The sequence below is a fragment of the Myiozetetes cayanensis genome, unplaced genomic scaffold, assembly GCF_022539395.1.
Source record: "Myiozetetes cayanensis isolate MyiCay16 unplaced genomic scaffold, myiCay2020 scf35, whole genome shotgun sequence".
Lineage (NCBI taxonomy): Eukaryota > Metazoa > Chordata > Aves > Passeriformes > Tyrannidae > Myiozetetes > Myiozetetes cayanensis.
The window spans coordinates 843564-860433 of NW_026087577.1; the positions used below are offsets into that span (position 1 = coordinate 843564).

Here is a 16870-nt window from a genome sequence, read left to right on the forward strand (position 1 = left end):
CACAGCTCTACCCAGCAACCTTGATTGTTTAGCAAATGCTAACTCACCTCTGTCCCTCTTCAAACCCCACCCCAGGCCCCTCTTCCCCTCAGCAGAAATCAACACACCCATGGCCAATGCTACAGAAATCTTCTTTTTTGTTATTAATGGAGAATGTTATGCTGGTCCTGCTGCGCCTTGTAGAGGTCAGTCCTGTGTCCCAGCTTGGCCAGGCTGCCAGTCACCTTCCAACAGAGACAGAGAAAACCAGCCTGGTAGCTTGTTAGGCTTTTTCCTTCCTCAAAAGAGAAAATTTGACTCAAAACCTGCCAGAGGGATCTGCAGTGCACGGTCCAAAGGTTTCAAGCTCACAGTCTGAGAATCCCTCTGATTTCTTGTGCCTTCTTTTAAAAACGAAAAAAGGGGAGACAAAACTATAAAAGCTAAGGGGGACTGAGCCTGCCCCTCACTTTAAAAAAAGGAGAATCATTTACATGCACATTTTAAAAAGGCAGGAAGGAGGCAGCCAGGCCTATGGGGAAACTGCTGCACGCCCCTGACTCCACTCCAAGGAGGTGGTGGTGGAAGAAGGACGAGTGCAGCCTGTGCACATTCACCTCCCACCCCCTGCAGGGTGCTTCCCTATGTATCAAGGACAGAGAAGTTCTCCTCCTCTTGGGGTTTGCGGATCCAGCTGCCATAGCCCAGCTCTTCCAGCGTGCTGAAGAAGCACTGCTTGGCTGCCTGGTACAGCGTCGCTGCCTCCTTGGCATCCGAGTACACAGAGAGCTTCAGCAGGTCTTGGCGGTTGTGCTTGGCACACAGCTGCTGGAACAAGGTGAACATTTTCCTCTTGGACACACGAGACACTTCCAGCTTCGGGCTGAGAAGGAAGACACAGGCAGCAATGAGGGATGTGACGCTCAGAAGAGACAAGAGGAACACAGGACTCGGGGAAAATCCCATGACGGGGGAACTCTGGGCTCAGCAGGGCTCTGTGGCAGGGTCCAGGCTGGGCAACTTTGGTTTCCTTCAGGAGTGCTTACTCGTGTCCATTTGAAACTCCTCCCTCCAGCCCTCCCCACGTGTAGGGTGCTGTAACAGCGCAGAGTGTACTCCCCACCTCAGAGCTGCTTCCCCTTTCCCCAGCAAGAAAAGCAGTGTCAGGAAAGGCTCTTCTTACCCATCTACTTTCCCTTTGGTGCCATCCAAGACTTCAACTTCGCTCGCATCAGCAAGACACCAGTTCACCGACGACTCCTTGGTCTTGCCCGTCTGCCTGGCAGAGTCGTACACGCTGACTCGCCCGACCTGCGGGAGAGCCAGGAGGGTTCCTTAACCTAGTCCTCCTCCCCCTCCCATCCCCCACAGGTTCAGCTCATCCTAAACTTTAGAGAGTGGCAAGGACGAGGTTCTTACTAAGCTGAAGGTTACAGGGGCAACTCTGGTGCCCTTTGTGCCAGATCAAGACATTGCTGGTAACCCCCCAACTGCGGGGTGACAAAGAGGGAAGGTTCTTGGGTTTACCCTGTGCAGGGGCAGGGGTTGGACTCGATGAAACATTGTGGGTCCCTTCCAACTCAGGATATCCCATGAGTCTATGTTTCTGCTCACTAATTCCTGCCCCTGGCTAGAGGGCTGCTGCCCAGTGACCCCCTTGCAAAGCGCCTCGGGACTCCAGAACCCACAGGCAGAGGAATGGGGTGAAGAGGTGTCACAGCTGCAATACCTCGGGGTGGTTAATGTGATATGGAGCCTGGAGCTTTTCCTTCAGAGTGTTCCCATCCTTGGCCACGCGGCAGCAGATGGCACGGGTCAGGTGACCCTGACTGTACAGGTAACCTGCGAGACAGAGGGGAAGGTGTTAGGAAAGAGGATGGCACAGGTGATGGACCAGCCAAGCCCCGAGAGCCACAGCACTGCTCACAGGCTCCTCAAAGCCCATGGCACGTGGATCAGCACAGCTACGTGTACCCTGGGTGTCTAAGACATAGGCTTACAGACTACATTTTTCTGGGAAGATATAAAAACACACAGTTTTTGTCTCACCCTCCTAGATCACATGTGCCTCCTAAAAATCCAGAACCTCAGAGAGAAACCCACTCCACCCACAGCATAAAATCCACAGACTCCCTTTTCACTTCCAAACAGCTCTGCCAAGAATGACGTTTCTGTCTGTTACTCCCACAAACAAACTCTGCCATCACACAGGGGAGGCAGGTGAGTTGTCACTGCAGCCCAGCTGTACCATCCCGCCCCCCAAAGGTCAGAGGATCTCGCACCGAGTGTGACAGAGCTGAGATACACCGGCTCCAGGAAGTGTGACAGCAGTGCCCCTTGCAAACCAAGCACATTCCAGCGTAGGATTTTGTCACTGCAGGACATGGTTCGTAAGCGCTCCCCGTGCTGGATCCCATCCCACGTGGGCACAATGTCACTCGACTCCACGGGAATGGTCCCTTCCCCTGCACGAGAGAAAAGAAGGCTTTTCCACACAGAGTCAGACATTCAGTAAATCAAACCCCATCAGAAACTGCACAAGAAACTTCTGGATATCCAGAATGACCTCCGAGTCTGACACCAGGTTCAGGGAACAATCTGGCATTCGGTATTGAATACACACAAGTAATTTTCAGCATGGCTGAAGCAAAACAGAACAGTGCTTGAAAAATAGGGCAGAGACAGGAGTTCTGCAGCAAACTTCAGCTGCAAATTTCACAAGTGTGGCAGTTCCAACAGGCACAGTTGGGAAAGGGAAGGGACTCTATCTAATGCCCTTCCATCTGTCCACCTCCTTGGTTCCTGAGTGCTTCAGATCCCAAAAGAGCATACACAGAGAAGGGTAAGAAAGCTCTGGAACACCATAGAGGCTCAGAGGAGAGGACTGGAGCCACCCCACCATGCAGGGAGCGACTGCACTCACCGTTCTCCACCTTGGTCCGCAGCTTGCCTTGCTTAGGGTTCTCAAAGAGAGGCTGGTGCTGGGGCTGCCCCACCACGCTCGCCTGGTCGCTGCAGGATTTATCAAAGAGGGCTCCATCTCCACACGGGGCTGTGCTAGAAAACAAACCCTAACCCATTAGCACTGACTGTCAGGAAACAGCCAGGGCCAGGGGGGTGACAGCACTGCTGACACAGGTCACCCAACCCCTCCCCACAAACCTGACATAGAGGTGAAAGGTAACACTGCTCTTTATTCTGAGCCTCTTTCCTCCCGCTGGCTCAAAAATGCTCTCTTCTGCAGAGGAGGGATTAGACAGGTCATACTTCATCAGCTCACTGTAGAGAAACCTGAAAAGAACACCATCCTGTCAAAAGGCTGCTCTGCTCCTTAGACAAGGAGAGCTTCCATTGACAGGCAGGGTCCCACATTCCCCGCTCCAGCTGCGCGGGAGAGCGAGACCAGGAGCTGTAGCTGAGGGTGCTTGGGAGGCCAACAAACAATGCTTGGTGCACAGAAAGGGCAAAAAACCCAGCAGATTTTCTGCCACAAAGAGGACAAGTGGTAGAAAAGCAGTGTCCTGTCCAGGGAGCAGTGGGAATCACTGGCAGGAGAGGAAGGAGTCTGGTTGGCTGCTGCTTGCATGCATCTGCTCTCAGTGTGAAGAAGACTTCAAGGTCTTCAACCAGCACCTTTAACCAGTACCAAGTTTGCATCAGGAGCGGATGGTCCTGTGGGCAGCTGAACTCAAGTGGTGTTACCATGAGCCCACACGGGTCTTTTACGGCTGCCTCTGGACACGGAAAAACCTCGAGGTCTCCAACACAGTGTCAAGGACTGAAGAAAAACTGCAGCTTCCTAGAGAGTCCTTGAGCAGAGCCTGCACAGGGACTGATTTTGCAAGGAGAGGTGGAGCTTGTTGACAGGCTCTGCTGTGCCAGAGCAGCCACCGCTGTCAAGATTAACAGCTGAGGCAGACAGTAAGCAAGACACAATCCTGATTCATCACTTCCCAGGGACCTGCCCTCAACACCTTCCCTTGCTGAGGAATGCAGAGCACAGCAGCAGCACACAAAGGCTTGAAGGAAGCAGTTGGCTTTGCTGTTCAGAACTGAAGGGCAGACACTGAACAGCCAGTCCAGTTCCATCTCACTTCAGTTTTTAAAAAGTGCCACAGTGAATGTTTATACACACAACAATTGTGCAGTTTAGTTGGGAAAACCCTTTCCAACCTCTGGAAAAGGACTGCTGACTTATCAAGGCAAACAGATGCAGTATATTTTCCTGAATCCTTCTACACCCAGACCCAGAAAGGCCAGGAGAGGACCCAGCCTGCAGTGCCTGGTTGATGGTGGGAGCTGTGCTTAGGCTGGAGAGCACCCTGCACGACGGTCCAGCAGCCTCAGCAGGAGGTTCTATTTTAAAACTTCAGATGCAGCCCTTGGGCTCCTGGCAATTCTCCCATTCAGTACTAATTTAGGCACCACTCAGGCATGGTCCCTTCTTATCAGAAATAACTTCCCTCTCTTTAACAACACATGGATAAACAGTGTCAGAGGATCACAGCACCTCTCAGTGCAGCAAGGAACTGTTTCAGCTACACCCTCCAGAACAGGCATCTCCTGGTAGGCCTCTCTCCATTTCCTTTGGATTTCCCCTTTTCTCACCTCACAAAGCCTCTTCGAGAAATTATTTCTGCATGACAATCATTTACTGTCTCCCCCTTCAAGCTCAGCTCTTCTCCTTTCACACAACGATTACCTGAAATAAATAAACAAACAAACAAATAAACAAATAAATAACAGGGTAAGTGTCAAAGTCAAGACACAGCTTCAGAGACAGAGGGAGAGGTTCACCTTGCATCAAGTCTTACTTCTTTGGGCTCTTGAGCAGCAGCAGCAGCACCCTGGCTACTGAATCATTATCCTTATCCAAGCAGTTAGGAAAATAAAGTGACAAAAAGCACACACCACTTTAGGGACAGGCACTTAAACTGCCACAGGTTTAGGGGCGCTGCCCCTTCACAAGGACTTTGCATCCCACCACTCTTGGTAGAAGGCTGGCAGGTAAGTAGGGAGGGAGATAAGGTACATGCAGCTGTGAGAAGCTGGGGGATTGTGTGCTGTACCACACGAGGAATCCACGCTCTGATGCACAGACTAGCATGCAGCAATGCAAGCGAAGATTAAGAGCAATACAGCTGCAGGCACATTTGCTTTGTTCTCTCTCTTTAACTAGATCACTTGTGACACCGTTCGAGCCCTGGGAACATTTTGTGCCCTCTCTGGAGAGGCCCACAGCCACAGTCGTTTCTGAGCCGTGGCTGACAGGGAATCTAGCATGGAAATGAGAGTTCAGAGCGTGCTGGAAGAAGCTGCTCATACCCGTTCCGATGCTGACCACCACTCCCAGGCCCTTATTTGCTCTCCTCATGATGATGGCAGCCAGGATCTTGCGCCCGAGCAGACTGTGCTGGATGCGAGCGGTGAGGCTGTTGAAGCGCTGGTGGCTCAGCATGGCCATCTGATCGTGCAGGGTGCTGCCACTCACAGGGAGCTGGGGTGGGGACACAACACCACAGATCATGAGCAGGCCACACAACAACACAGCTCAAGGAGTAACTAACCCGAAGCGCAGCTTTCCAAGCAGAGGACAGAACGCAGATAACATGAGCTTCGGGTGGTGCAGTTTGGAGCTGATTATGTGGACAGTTCTGTGTCAAGGGGTGGGTGAAGTTCCTTTGGGTATTTCTGGGAAAAGGTCATCCAAGGCTCTGAGTTCTGCTCTGGTTGCATCAGACAGCAGCAAGCTGTCTTCCTGGCAGTAAGAGCCACAGGCTGAGGAATGGCCTCCTGAGAATGCCAGGGAAAACCCGCAGCACAAAGGAACAAACCCATCCTGCCTGTTCCCAGAGACTCAGCCAAGGAAATCTGCTCCTGGCTTTGGAGGAACTCCTCCTCTGGCTGCCTGTGAGGAGAGTGCACAGTCATTCTCGTTGCAGACGGACTCACCTCCTCCAGCACTGCTGACTGACAAAATCCTCCCTGATGGCTCTGCTATTTAGAGCCCCAGCTGCTGTGCTCAGCTGCCTCGCCTGGAATACGGCTTTTCAGAGATCACAGTGCTCTAAGTGCCACTTAAAGCAGCCCAGGTTTGGGACAAGCCACCCTGACACAACAGACAGCTTTGCTTATCTTATCTGATGCATGAGTCTTTATGAGCTGACACACCATTTTTAAAGCAGCACGAAGGAATTTGGAAGTAATAAAAAAAGTCACATAATTAAAAATGAGCGTGTTCCTACTCGACCACAGGAACACATTTGAGTACCTGGAGGAAGAATCTGATGATAATTTAAGCCCTAAAGCAGAGGCCAGCGGGATGGAAGGATAGGCCTGCGCCCTGAGGAAACATCTAACCCACTTCAGGAAAACTACGTCAGCTTTATCTACAGCTGCAGAGAACAAAGACATCCCAGCTGATTTTGAAGGCACTTTTCTACTGGACTGAAGGGAGGAGGACAGGCAGGGCTACAAACAGTCCCACCTGTGGCAGAAGATTTACCTCAGTGATGTCCATCCCTTCCATGCGCTCCATCTTCTCCGACTCCCCGATCAGGACTCGCAGCGCTGCATCTGCTGCCTCCTGCTTGCCCTGCTTTTTGCTGTGTGCAGTCACAGCCGGGAACCAGCGGCCTCCAACCTTCGCCTGATAGACAAACCTATGAAGGAACCAAGAAACCTGTGCATTTGAGTCTGGTTTTTAAATTCTCCCAGTGGAGAGAGGAGGGGAGTGGAGGGAGCTTATTGTCATCCGGTCATAAGGTTTGGCAGAGGCAGCAGCTTGCCCTGTTGCCATCTCAAACTGCAATTTTGATCTTTCTGTCCTTTCTCCAGGACAACAGCAGCAGTGCAAAATTTCCTCCTGGCCAGGTGCAGCTACTTACTTGGGGTCATGGGGAGGTCCTGACTGGTCAATGAGTTTGAACTCTGCAGCAAACCCATTGGAGCGGGCATATTCCAGCAGGCCACTGACAGGATTGACATTAAGATATTTGATGAGCTCCCCAACACCCTTCGCTTTCACCACCTTGGATTCCTCTGGAGCGGCAATCCACGGCCCACAGCTGTGCAGGGACTGGTCACCGTGGGGCTTCGCGACAGGCTAGAGTGGAGTTAGACAGGAGAAGGCTGTTAAATACTGAGCAGCTGGACTTACAGCAGGCTAAGAGCAGCAGCAAACCCCTGCCAGAGCCAGCATGGGACCTTGTGGGGTGAAATCCAGTGGAATGGGAAATAAAAGGGGGGGAACATTCAACTCAAAACGCTTGAGTCTTATAAAGAAGCTCTTTGTACCTGTTCAGGCAAGACATGGGGTACAGACTCTCCAGAAAGAATCTTCACAGCAACTTCTGCTGCCATTTGCTTTGCTCCCTTCTTGCTGTTTCCTACCACAGCAGGGAAAATTTGATCACCCATTTTCACACAGTAGCTGAACCTGACAGGACATTACAGCACATGAAAAGTGTTAACCATAGGTGTCTCGGTCTGGTTATTATCCCCTTCTCCCACTACTGTTATGGCCCTTAACACTCCCAGCAGAGCACCACCAGGTAGGGTACAGGACTGGAACCTGCTCTGGTAGAAGAAACAGCATTTTTTCTTTGAGAAAGGGCATTGCTTTGGGTCTCCATCTGGAGGCAGATGTCTTGGAGGAGCCACGCCCAAAATCCTTGGATAAGAGGAGCACTCAGCTAGGCCAGTGACGAGTCCAGGAATGTGGGTAGAATGCTGAAGGGCAAGGATAGTGAAGAAAGGGTTTCCATCCTCCCCCAAAGCTGACAAGAATATGCCATACCTAGGATCATGAGGTGGGCCTTCCTGAGACAGCAGCTGGAACTCAATTATGTTCCCTGACTTTTGGCCATACTCCATCAATATGCTGATAGGGTGCTTCCCAGGAAGCAGGCTGAGGGGAGCTGCTGCAGACGACAGCTCTGGCTCTGGCTGCAGAGAGGAAACCACTGTCAGACTAAACACTGCCTGAGCAGCCTCACAGAGCAAAGCAAACAGGACTCACCAACTCCGCTTCTGAGCTGTCGGAGGGAAGCGGTTCCTCACATTTAACCCCACTGGGCCTTCCATTCTCCGCTTCGCTCATCAGGACCCTCATGGCATTGGCTGCCGCCTCCTGTTTAGCCAGTTTTTTGCTCCCTGCTTCTGCTGGTGGGAATTGGCGCCCATTGATCACCGCCTGGAACTTAAACCTTTAGAAAGAGAAAACTGAAGAGGTAAATCGAGAGGCAAAAGTCTTCTCTCAGAGCAGGCAAGTAGGCTGCTCTGGGAATTCAAGGGAGGAGGAATAGCCAGCTCCTGACTGGAAGAGTAAACCCAGGCTGCCATGTGCAGAAGGCAAATACCAGGGGTACACCAACAGCACTGCATCTGGGCCTCATTTCATCGCGCTTCCAGTGCTGTTCACGACAGAGGAGCAGCTCCAGGTTTTGTTCTGAAGGAACAGGATGAATTGTTCCACAAGTGCCAGGAACAGGTAATGGTTGTATGCAGAGAGCAGCTCTGCTGTGGCTCCTGCCCAGTAATAAGAAAGCTTAAAAGCAGCCTGTACCATTTCATCTGCACCTGGTCATTCAGGGTCACTCCTCCCTCTGGCATTCTCCCTGGCAGCCCAGGGCATTCACACCATCTCACAGAGGTGCTGCCTCACATGAACGTCTTCTCTGATGTTTCTGTCCCTCTCCTTCCTGTGAACTCTAACAACCAAAGTCTATCTTCTGTCCTCCAGCCCTGGAAACCTGCTTCCAAGGAGAATGGGTCTAGCCAGATCTGGAGAAGGGTTACGGGGCTGAATCCATTCAGATCCCTCCTTAAAACCAAAACAACAAAACCCTGAGACTCTGTCTCTAGAAATTAGGCCAATTTTCCTGTCTAGCAGATCTATTGACATATCCCAGCGTGGCACATATGGTGTTTTGCACCTCTCCCTGGTGCTCCAGAACAGCCATGATTCTGCAAGGGAAAGCAGGACTCCAGAGACTGACTCCACCAACTCTAGTGCCATGCTTCATGCTTGGCTCACAGAAACTGCTCTGACCTGCTCCACCACAGAAACGTTCAGAGTGGGGCCACCTCAGCTAACCCAGGACACCTGCACCAAAACACTTTGTTCTGGGCTCTCTTTACACCATTTCTAGGGTGAGGGCATCTTGAGAGACAGCTCAGAAATACGAGTTTCCCTCTACACAATCAAATTGAAGGCAAGTAATTAAACAAGATGGGATCTAGTGAAGAGATGAACCCCATCTCTCTACTTAGGATGAGGTGCTGGGTTGCCAAAACTGGGCTACCTGGGATTAAATTTTAGCCTTGTTTTATTTTTTAAGCTGATGCGAGGAATCAACTAGGCTAATCCTTCCGAAATGAAAGAAACATGAATGAGCAGGCCCTTCAGGGCAGAGCTGAGAGGGCGAACTTAGGTGAAGTCAGATCATTTTAAGCAAAAAGAGCTCAGGAAAGGTAGAACATTTTCTTACCGTGGCTCATGAGAGGGTCCACTCTGCTCCAGCATGATGAACTCACAGTGCTGGTACGTGTACTGGGAATATTCAGTAAGGCCACTCACTGGGTTCTTCTCCTGACAAGCCATCAATTTCTCCACGGGCGTACACGGCAAAGCAGCTTCAAACTGGGCAGCGTAACTGGGGGAAGACTGAGAATTCATGATGCATTTTGACTTGTCAGGCTGCTTGTTGATAGTGTTCAGATTATCTGGGATATCATCCGTGGTCCACTTGCCGTTTTCAGAGTTATCATAATTACTCAAACTGGAGAACTCAGGCTTGGTGTCCTCAGCCGTGTCCCCTCCCCTGTCACTGCCACTGCCCTGGTCAGGCTGCCCCAAAGGCTGCTGTCCATTTTCTACACTTTCTTCTTTCACTGCCATCGCTGCTGGCAAAGCTGCTGTCACCTCCTGGGGACACACAGGGACAGAGGAAGGGGGAGGACCTGACTCAGGAGGTGTGGGATCCACCTTCGGTATTAACGTGCTGGCCTTCAGCCTCATCTGCATCCTCTCACGTTTCCTGTCTGTCAGGGACCACCGTGGGGGGTTTGTGTTCTGCTTGTGGACATCTCCCAGCTTTTCCAGAGCACTGAGAAAGGCATTAACGTCCTTGGCCCTCGAAAACCCAATGTTTTTGGCAAGGTTGAGTGCCGTTGTTTCTGGCACGCTGAACAGGTAGTTGCAGATTTTCTCCTTCGTCTCAGCCATGTCTGTGTCTCCCGAGCCAAGCGCGCTCCTGTCTCCTCCTCTGCTCTCACAAGCTGGGTCTGTGCAGCTGGCACTGTGGTCAGCAGGGCTCCTTTCCCTCCCTGAGCTGGGGCTGGCAATCCTCCACAGCGGCGGCGTCTCCTCCCCCTTGTGCAACTTGCCCTCTCTGAGGAGTTTATACAGAACGCGGTTGACCTCCTTCTTTTGAGTTTTAAGTTTGCGTGTGAGATCATGAACCGTGCAAGTCCTTCCCTCCCCAAGTTGCCTGAAAATACTCAGAATTTCCTGTTCACAGTCTTGCCCGGCGAGCGACAGCCTCTGGAAATTCAGCCTGACAGCGTCAGAGTCTCTCCCCGGGTTCTCCTGACGGCAGCGCTGTGGAGGGCAGTACCGGGGTGAGTTCCCACGGAACTGCCGCTGGCTGGAGAACCTCCAGCCCCCCGCCCTGCCACCACCAGGCCGGTGTGTCCCCGCAGGAGCCGGCGCCGCGGCCCCCTCGTGTGGGCCCTGCGGCGGGCAGACTGCAGCGTCCTGCTCTGCCAGGAACTGCTGGTGCAGAAAGGTGCCTTGGCTGGTTTCCTGCGGGGTGTGAGGGTGGTTATAAAAACCTCGGGTAGCGCTGGGGTGGTTGCGTCTCGCCCCAGTCAGATATGAGCCTCTGCCTCGCCCAGCACCTCTGATCATAGCGCTGCGTGGGACACCAGGGCTGCTGCCTGTCCTGGGGAGACAAAACACAGCAACTCAGCACGCAGCTGGATAAAATAACCAGGATTTCATGATATCAGAGAAGTATTTGTGATTAAAGGTGGAGAAGTGTGGCGCACCAGAATTGTTGGGGGTATTGTGTTTGGAAGGATGGCACCACAGGAATCTCACTGGGCCATACAAAGTTGCTTTGAAGTCCCCTGCACTCTCCCTGTCTTGGTCTGGACACTGCCTATCCCAGTTAGTAGAGCTAAACAGTATAGAGCAATGATTGTTGTAGAATAACTCTACATACCTGAAAGAACTAATCATTTCAAAGATTGTCGTTCATTTCATCATCATTTCATTAGATTTAAGAGTGGAGCAGCTGGACCATAACTACCATATAACTAAATAGAAGAACAGAACTTAGCTAGGTGTGACAAGCACAAAAAGAAATAGAAGAATAGGAACTTTTATAACTATAAAGTTTATAAACTGTACGGACTTTGTTGTGGGGAAAACACGTTTAGGAGGAGCTGATTCCCCCGTGTTCCCAGGGCTGTAATAAAGGAGTGTTACTTAATCACATCAAATTGGTGCTGGGTGAGTTTCCCTCATCACACTTGGTGACAGTTACACAGCTACAGGATTCCTAAAAGGCAGTTTAAACAGCTTCCCTGCCACTGAGGCACTTCAAGCATCTTCTCCTCACGAGCCTGTTTTCTACTTTTCCAAGAGTCTTAAATTATTCCTGCAAACACAAACAGTAAACTCTGCCTGCCCAGCACAGAAGTCAAGCAGGTGAAGTCAACCACGAGAGGCAGCTCTGCCAAGAGCGACCCTCGATGGACTCGACTCCAGCACACCCTGTTTGGGATGTGCTTCCCAAACACAGTGAGCTCCACTCCCTCTCTGCCCCGAGGGAGAGAAGAACCTCAGATGTGCTTTGCAATCCGAGGAGCAGGAGCACGAGGAGGTGAGGGAGCACGAGGAGGTGAACTGGAGCACCACAGCGAGCAGCAGCAGCTCACGTGGTCAGACGGCAGAGCTGCAACAGGCCTGCAATAACTTTCAGATTCGTGGCCAAAGGAGCCTGAAACCTCAAGTGCCTTTTCCTACTTGGGCACTGTGTGACCTGCAGAGGCAAAGCATCACACCACACCCAGAGAAACTGGGACAGCTGTGCAGTTTTTCTGCACTGCAGCCCAAGTTCCACTCCTGTCACACCCGGCTGTGCCGCTCTCCGGGGGTGCAGGGCATAAGACCAAACTTTCCACGTGCTTTTTAAAAATAAGGAGCCCAGCACAGCATATATTCCAACTCCTGGACGACAGCTGGCTGTGAAACTGAGAGGATAACGACGAGGAACACGATACGGGGCCCATCCCGCCTGCTCCCTCATGACCTCCTTAAGGCACCCACTGCCACAAAGACAGTTCTTCCGATGCCAGTCCCATCTTTACAAAGCTCCCCCTCTTCACCAAACACACCCCGAGGCCAACTAAAATTTCCCTTTCACTGAACCACCTCACTCGGCTGCCACCGCGGGACTCATTTTCCACTAAACACGGGGAGCCGGGCTCCTTTCACCCCAACTCCGAGGGAGCCCCGGCTCGGTGACCTCGTTTTACAGGCGCTCTCTGAGCCAAGGGCAGGAAGAGGGGTTCGGGGAAAAAAACTCTCTTACCTCAGTCTCACCCGCACGCCAAATTATTTTATGAGAAAAATAAAGGGGAAAAAAAAGAAACCCCGACCCGCAGCGGGTGTGCCGGCGAGGGGAGGCAGCGCCGGCAACCGCCGAAGAGGGCAGCGAGCCCCGTATCGGTTTCGATTCCCGCAGCAGCCCCGCCCAGGGCGCTCGCAGCCGGGACTGGCCGGGTTTCGGGCTTTCCCAGGCACCGCTTGGTTCTGAGAGCGCTCACGAGGAGCCTCCTCAGCGCCGGCCCCCGGGGCGGGAGGGCGAACCCCGCGGGGCAGCTCCTTCTCCCGGCGCCCGGGGGAGGCAGCCCCGGCACCTGCGGGGTCCCGGTGGGCACGGGGGGGGGCGGCTCGGGGAGAGGGGCTGCGGGAACCCCCGAAACCTTCCGCTGCACCCCCACGGGAGAGCCCGGGGACCGCACCCGGTCCCCGTGGGGGCCGAAGGAGTGGCGAGGGGCTCGCCCGGCCGGCACCGCACGGGAGGGGCGGCGATCCCCGAGAGCCGGGATTCGAGGAGAGCGATTTGTTCCGCCTCGCGGAGCCCGAGCCCGGCACAGCCCCCTGGGCAGGAGGCACACGGGACCGGCACACGGGGCCGGCACACGGGGCCGCCCGCGCGCGAGGCTGCACCGCGGCCCAGCCCCGCCGCCTCAGCGGGCCCGGCGGGCGCTGCAGGACACGCCGCGGGCAGGAGGGGCGTGAGGGACGGCAGGGACGGGGCCGGGCCCGGGAGGGCCCCTCGCGGTCCCGGCGGGCCCGAGGCCGCCCCTCCCCCCCCGCGCCCCCTTACCCCGCCGCTGCCGCCGCTGTCGCCGCGGCCGGCGCACAGTGATGACGTACACCCCACCGCCGCGCCTGCGCAAGGCAAGCCGCGCGGCCGCCATGTTGGCCGAGGGCAGAGCGTGGCCGCCATGTTTGAGCAGGGCAGCGCTCGGCGGTGCCGGCGCCGCGGTGCCGGCGGGGCTCGGCTCGGCCGCTCCGCTGTGGGAGAGGCGGTGTGACCGCACCCCTTCCTCCGGCTCGGGAGCCGCGCCGCTTCCGCTGTGTCCCGGGGGATCGCCTACGCTGTGGGGAGCGCTCCCCCGAGGCGGCGGCGCACGTAGGCGCTACTGCTCTTCCCCCCTTCCCCCCCCTCCTTCCCCCATCATTGCCCCCTCTCCCCTCAGGGCTCCCTTTGCCCCCCGGGACCTCCTTCGTGGCCCCTCCGTGACCCGGGGAAGCCCCGTTCCCTGCGGGCCCTCTGTGTGCAGTGTGTCCTTTGGACCCCTCTCCCCGCCCGGGGCTCTCCCGTGGTCCCCACCAGAGTCTCTCCTCTCCTCTCCCCTCTCCCCTCTTCCCTCTCCCCTCCCAGGGCGGGGCTCCTCTTTTCTCCGCAGGTTCCCCGTTTCCCGTCCAGCTGCTGCCGTCGCCGTCTTTATGCGTGGTTTTTAGTGCTGGAGGTGCCCCGGGTCACGCCCCACCCTGCCCCAGGTTCCTTCCAGGCGGACGGGCACAATTCCCTTCCCCAGGCCCAGAGCGGGCGTGGGCTCCGCTGCCGGGGGATCCTCCCTTTCCCAGGCGAGCGCACATTCCCAGCGAGATGGTGTGAGTGAGAAAACCGCCGTCAGCGAGCAGATTTTCCCCGTCTGCCGCGTGTCATTTCCCGTCTGGCGCAGGCTCTGCCGGGCTCCCCAGGCTCGGAGCAGCACCCAGGGCACGGCGGTTCCTGTGCCTTGGTATGGCTCGTCCTCAGACCAGGAGGCTTGGGGGCCGAGCTCTCAGATGAACGTCTGGACCAGCCATGGTGGGGGGGAAGGGAGGTTCTTCTCCCGGGTAATAAGAGGAAATGGCCTCAGGTTGGACCAGGGGAGGTTTGGATTAGATGCTAGGGAAGATTTCTTTGTGTTCAGGCACTGGAGCAACCATCAGCCCTGTAAGTATTCAGAAGAGGTGTGGATGTGGCAAGTGGGGATGTGGTTTAGTGGTGGCCTTGGCAGTTAAGATGCCTTAAACTCTACATTCTATAAAATTTTAGTACAGCTCTTTCAGTATAGCACCTTTGTGTTAGATTCCTAAAATGTCATTTAACATTTCCTTGTCAAGAATTCCAACAAAGATTTTATTTTAGCAAGGTGAAAAACAGCTTATCTGTAGGAACTGTACTAAGAATAGGATATGACAGGGTTACACCACTGAATGTAACCAAGTCAAAACTACTCTGAAGCCTTGAAGCTGCTCAGAGAAGGACAGAGATGATGATGATGAGGAGGAGGAGGATGGGGGTGAAGGGGTGGTTATTTTGCAACCACCAACCCAAATTTGGGAGGCGTGGTGATGGTGGGACAGTGGCAGGAACAGTTTTGGGAATGGGTGTAATGCCCAGATATTATAATTAGATGTTATTATAAAAATTGTAAAGGCCTGTGCTGTCGTGTGTGCAATGTATTTTGTGCACCAAAGGCACCACAATCAAAGAGCTGATTTCTGCTTTTCTATCCTCAAAATTGTCCAGAGAATTGTTTCTCACGAAGACAAACCCCTCAGAGGACCCTGATCTGTGTGTCCTTGTGGAATGGTAGCTGAGTGTGCCTTCAGGTGGGGCCCCTGCTCCCACCCTGGCCTCTTCCCTGCGGCATTCCAAAGGTGTTTCAGTGATCCTGGGGTCACAGCAGGGTGCAGAAATGGGGAGTCAGGCCCCAGAATTGCCAGGCTCATCTGCTGCTCATATTCAGTGATGCTTTTTTGAGGCTGAAATTGGGGATTGTTCAGGGTTTGGGAAGTTGGTTTGTTTTTTTTTTCAGATGATTTCTGGATTTAGAGATTTTGGGGCTTGTGTTTCCTGGCGTGGTTTTGGAGTGGGTTTTTTTTTCTGGTAATGGGGAGGCTCCTTGCCTAAAAAGGGACCCAGCATGCCCACTGAAGTTGTCCCACCTTTGTTCCTGGGAGGATCTGGGAGCACAGGAGGGTCACAGTCCACGTGAGCAGCGTCTCCCACCCCCTTTGCCGAAGCACAGGTGACTCCACAGCACTCAGCAACCGACTCCTTGATCTGTCCTTCCCTTTTTTTTCCCCCCTTTTAATTTCTGGCGATCTCTCCCAGGCTTTGCCCCAGCCTGGGTGGCTGTGATTCATCCTGGCCTGTGGGAGGGCGGGATGGGGAGGCTCCAGTGCTGCTCTCCTCGCCGTGACAGAGGCTGCCTGTGAAGTCATGAAAAGCCTCTTGAATTGCAACACCCTCAGTGTGACAAACAACCACTTCATCCGTGTGAGCTCATTCTCTGTTCTTCTTGGTGGAAAACTGGGCAGACTCCCAGCTTTTTTCCATGGGAAGGGGCTGGGGGATGGGAGACCTCTGGCTGCCGAGGGCCCGGCATTAACACAGCCACAGCATCTACTGGGCTGTGCTGGAAGCTCCAGCACCCTCTGGACACCACAGCCACGGGAAAACAGCATGGTTTGTGCTGGACATAGGGAGCTGATCACCAGCTTAACGTGAGGCTGCTCTGCTGATTTTGGCAGAGGATGGAGATGCTGGGGCTCATCCTGCCCTGCTGTTCCCTTGGGGGCTCCCCGAGGCCCCCACTTCCCCGGGGCTGAGCAGAGGCTTCCCCGCAGGATGGCAGCATTCACTAAATCTCGGTGTCAGCCAGAGATGCCTCAGGTGTCTGCTTTGTTTTGCTTCCCTCTTTTGAAAGGAAAGGAGAGGAAATAAATTGTGGCACAGCTCCCCCGCCTGACTTTCTGCTCTGATGCCGGCTCTCAGCTGAGGCTATTGTTCCACAGAGTTTCATTTTAAACTCTTTTATTAGATGCTCTAAAATATCCCTTCCTCGCTCTTGGAGGCAGCCTGTTCCTACAGGAGAGATTTGCAGTCCTTGATCAGCTGACAGCGGTTTCTGAGGGATGGCAGCCCTGGGAGTGGTGCTGCATCACAGACCCTGTCAGTGCCTGCTCCCCCCTGCCCCAGGGCCAAGCTCTGCTCTCACACCACAGGCAAGAGGTGCAGTTGGGGTTTGGCCTCCTTGCAAAAGAGCCTCTCAAGCGCTCCAGGCTCCTCCTGTGTGGAGTGGGGAATTGGGCTGAGCTGGTTCCCACGTCCTTCTCAGCACTGCACTTTCCCCTCTCCGGCTGCAGACACACAGCTGGGAACTGATGTGGAGAACTTCCATAAATCCAGAGCATCAGTTCCCCTTGGATGGGGGAAAAAAAGCTTTATTTTTTTCCAATGGATTTTTATTTTAGCTGTAAACATGGAACAGGTAACGCACAGGAGGTGCTGCCCCATCCTGAGCCTGTCAC

At 54.0% G+C, this 16870-nt stretch overlaps 1 protein-coding gene across 1 annotated transcript; it reads right to left on the bottom strand.

Moving 5' to 3' along the window:
- Window positions 1-112: 112 nt before the first annotated feature.
- Window positions 113-13108, bottom strand: ADAR (adenosine deaminase RNA specific). The gene is made up of 15 exons (XM_050327908.1): window positions 12582-13108; window positions 9471-10925; window positions 8000-8186; window positions 7778-7926; window positions 7276-7417; window positions 6867-7084; window positions 6485-6641; window positions 5305-5476; window positions 4588-4681; window positions 3142-3270; window positions 2903-3036; window positions 2262-2444; window positions 1709-1821; window positions 1163-1290; window positions 113-862 (listed from the first exon to the last, which is right to left on the bottom strand). Exons 2-15 carry the CDS (start codon window positions 10889-10891, stop codon window positions 622-624), a joined length of 3468 nt encoding a protein of 1155 aa, XP_050183865.1. The 5' UTR covers window positions 10892-10925; window positions 12582-13108; the 3' UTR covers window positions 113-621.
- Between the last annotated feature and the right edge of the window lie 3762 nt (window positions 13109-16870).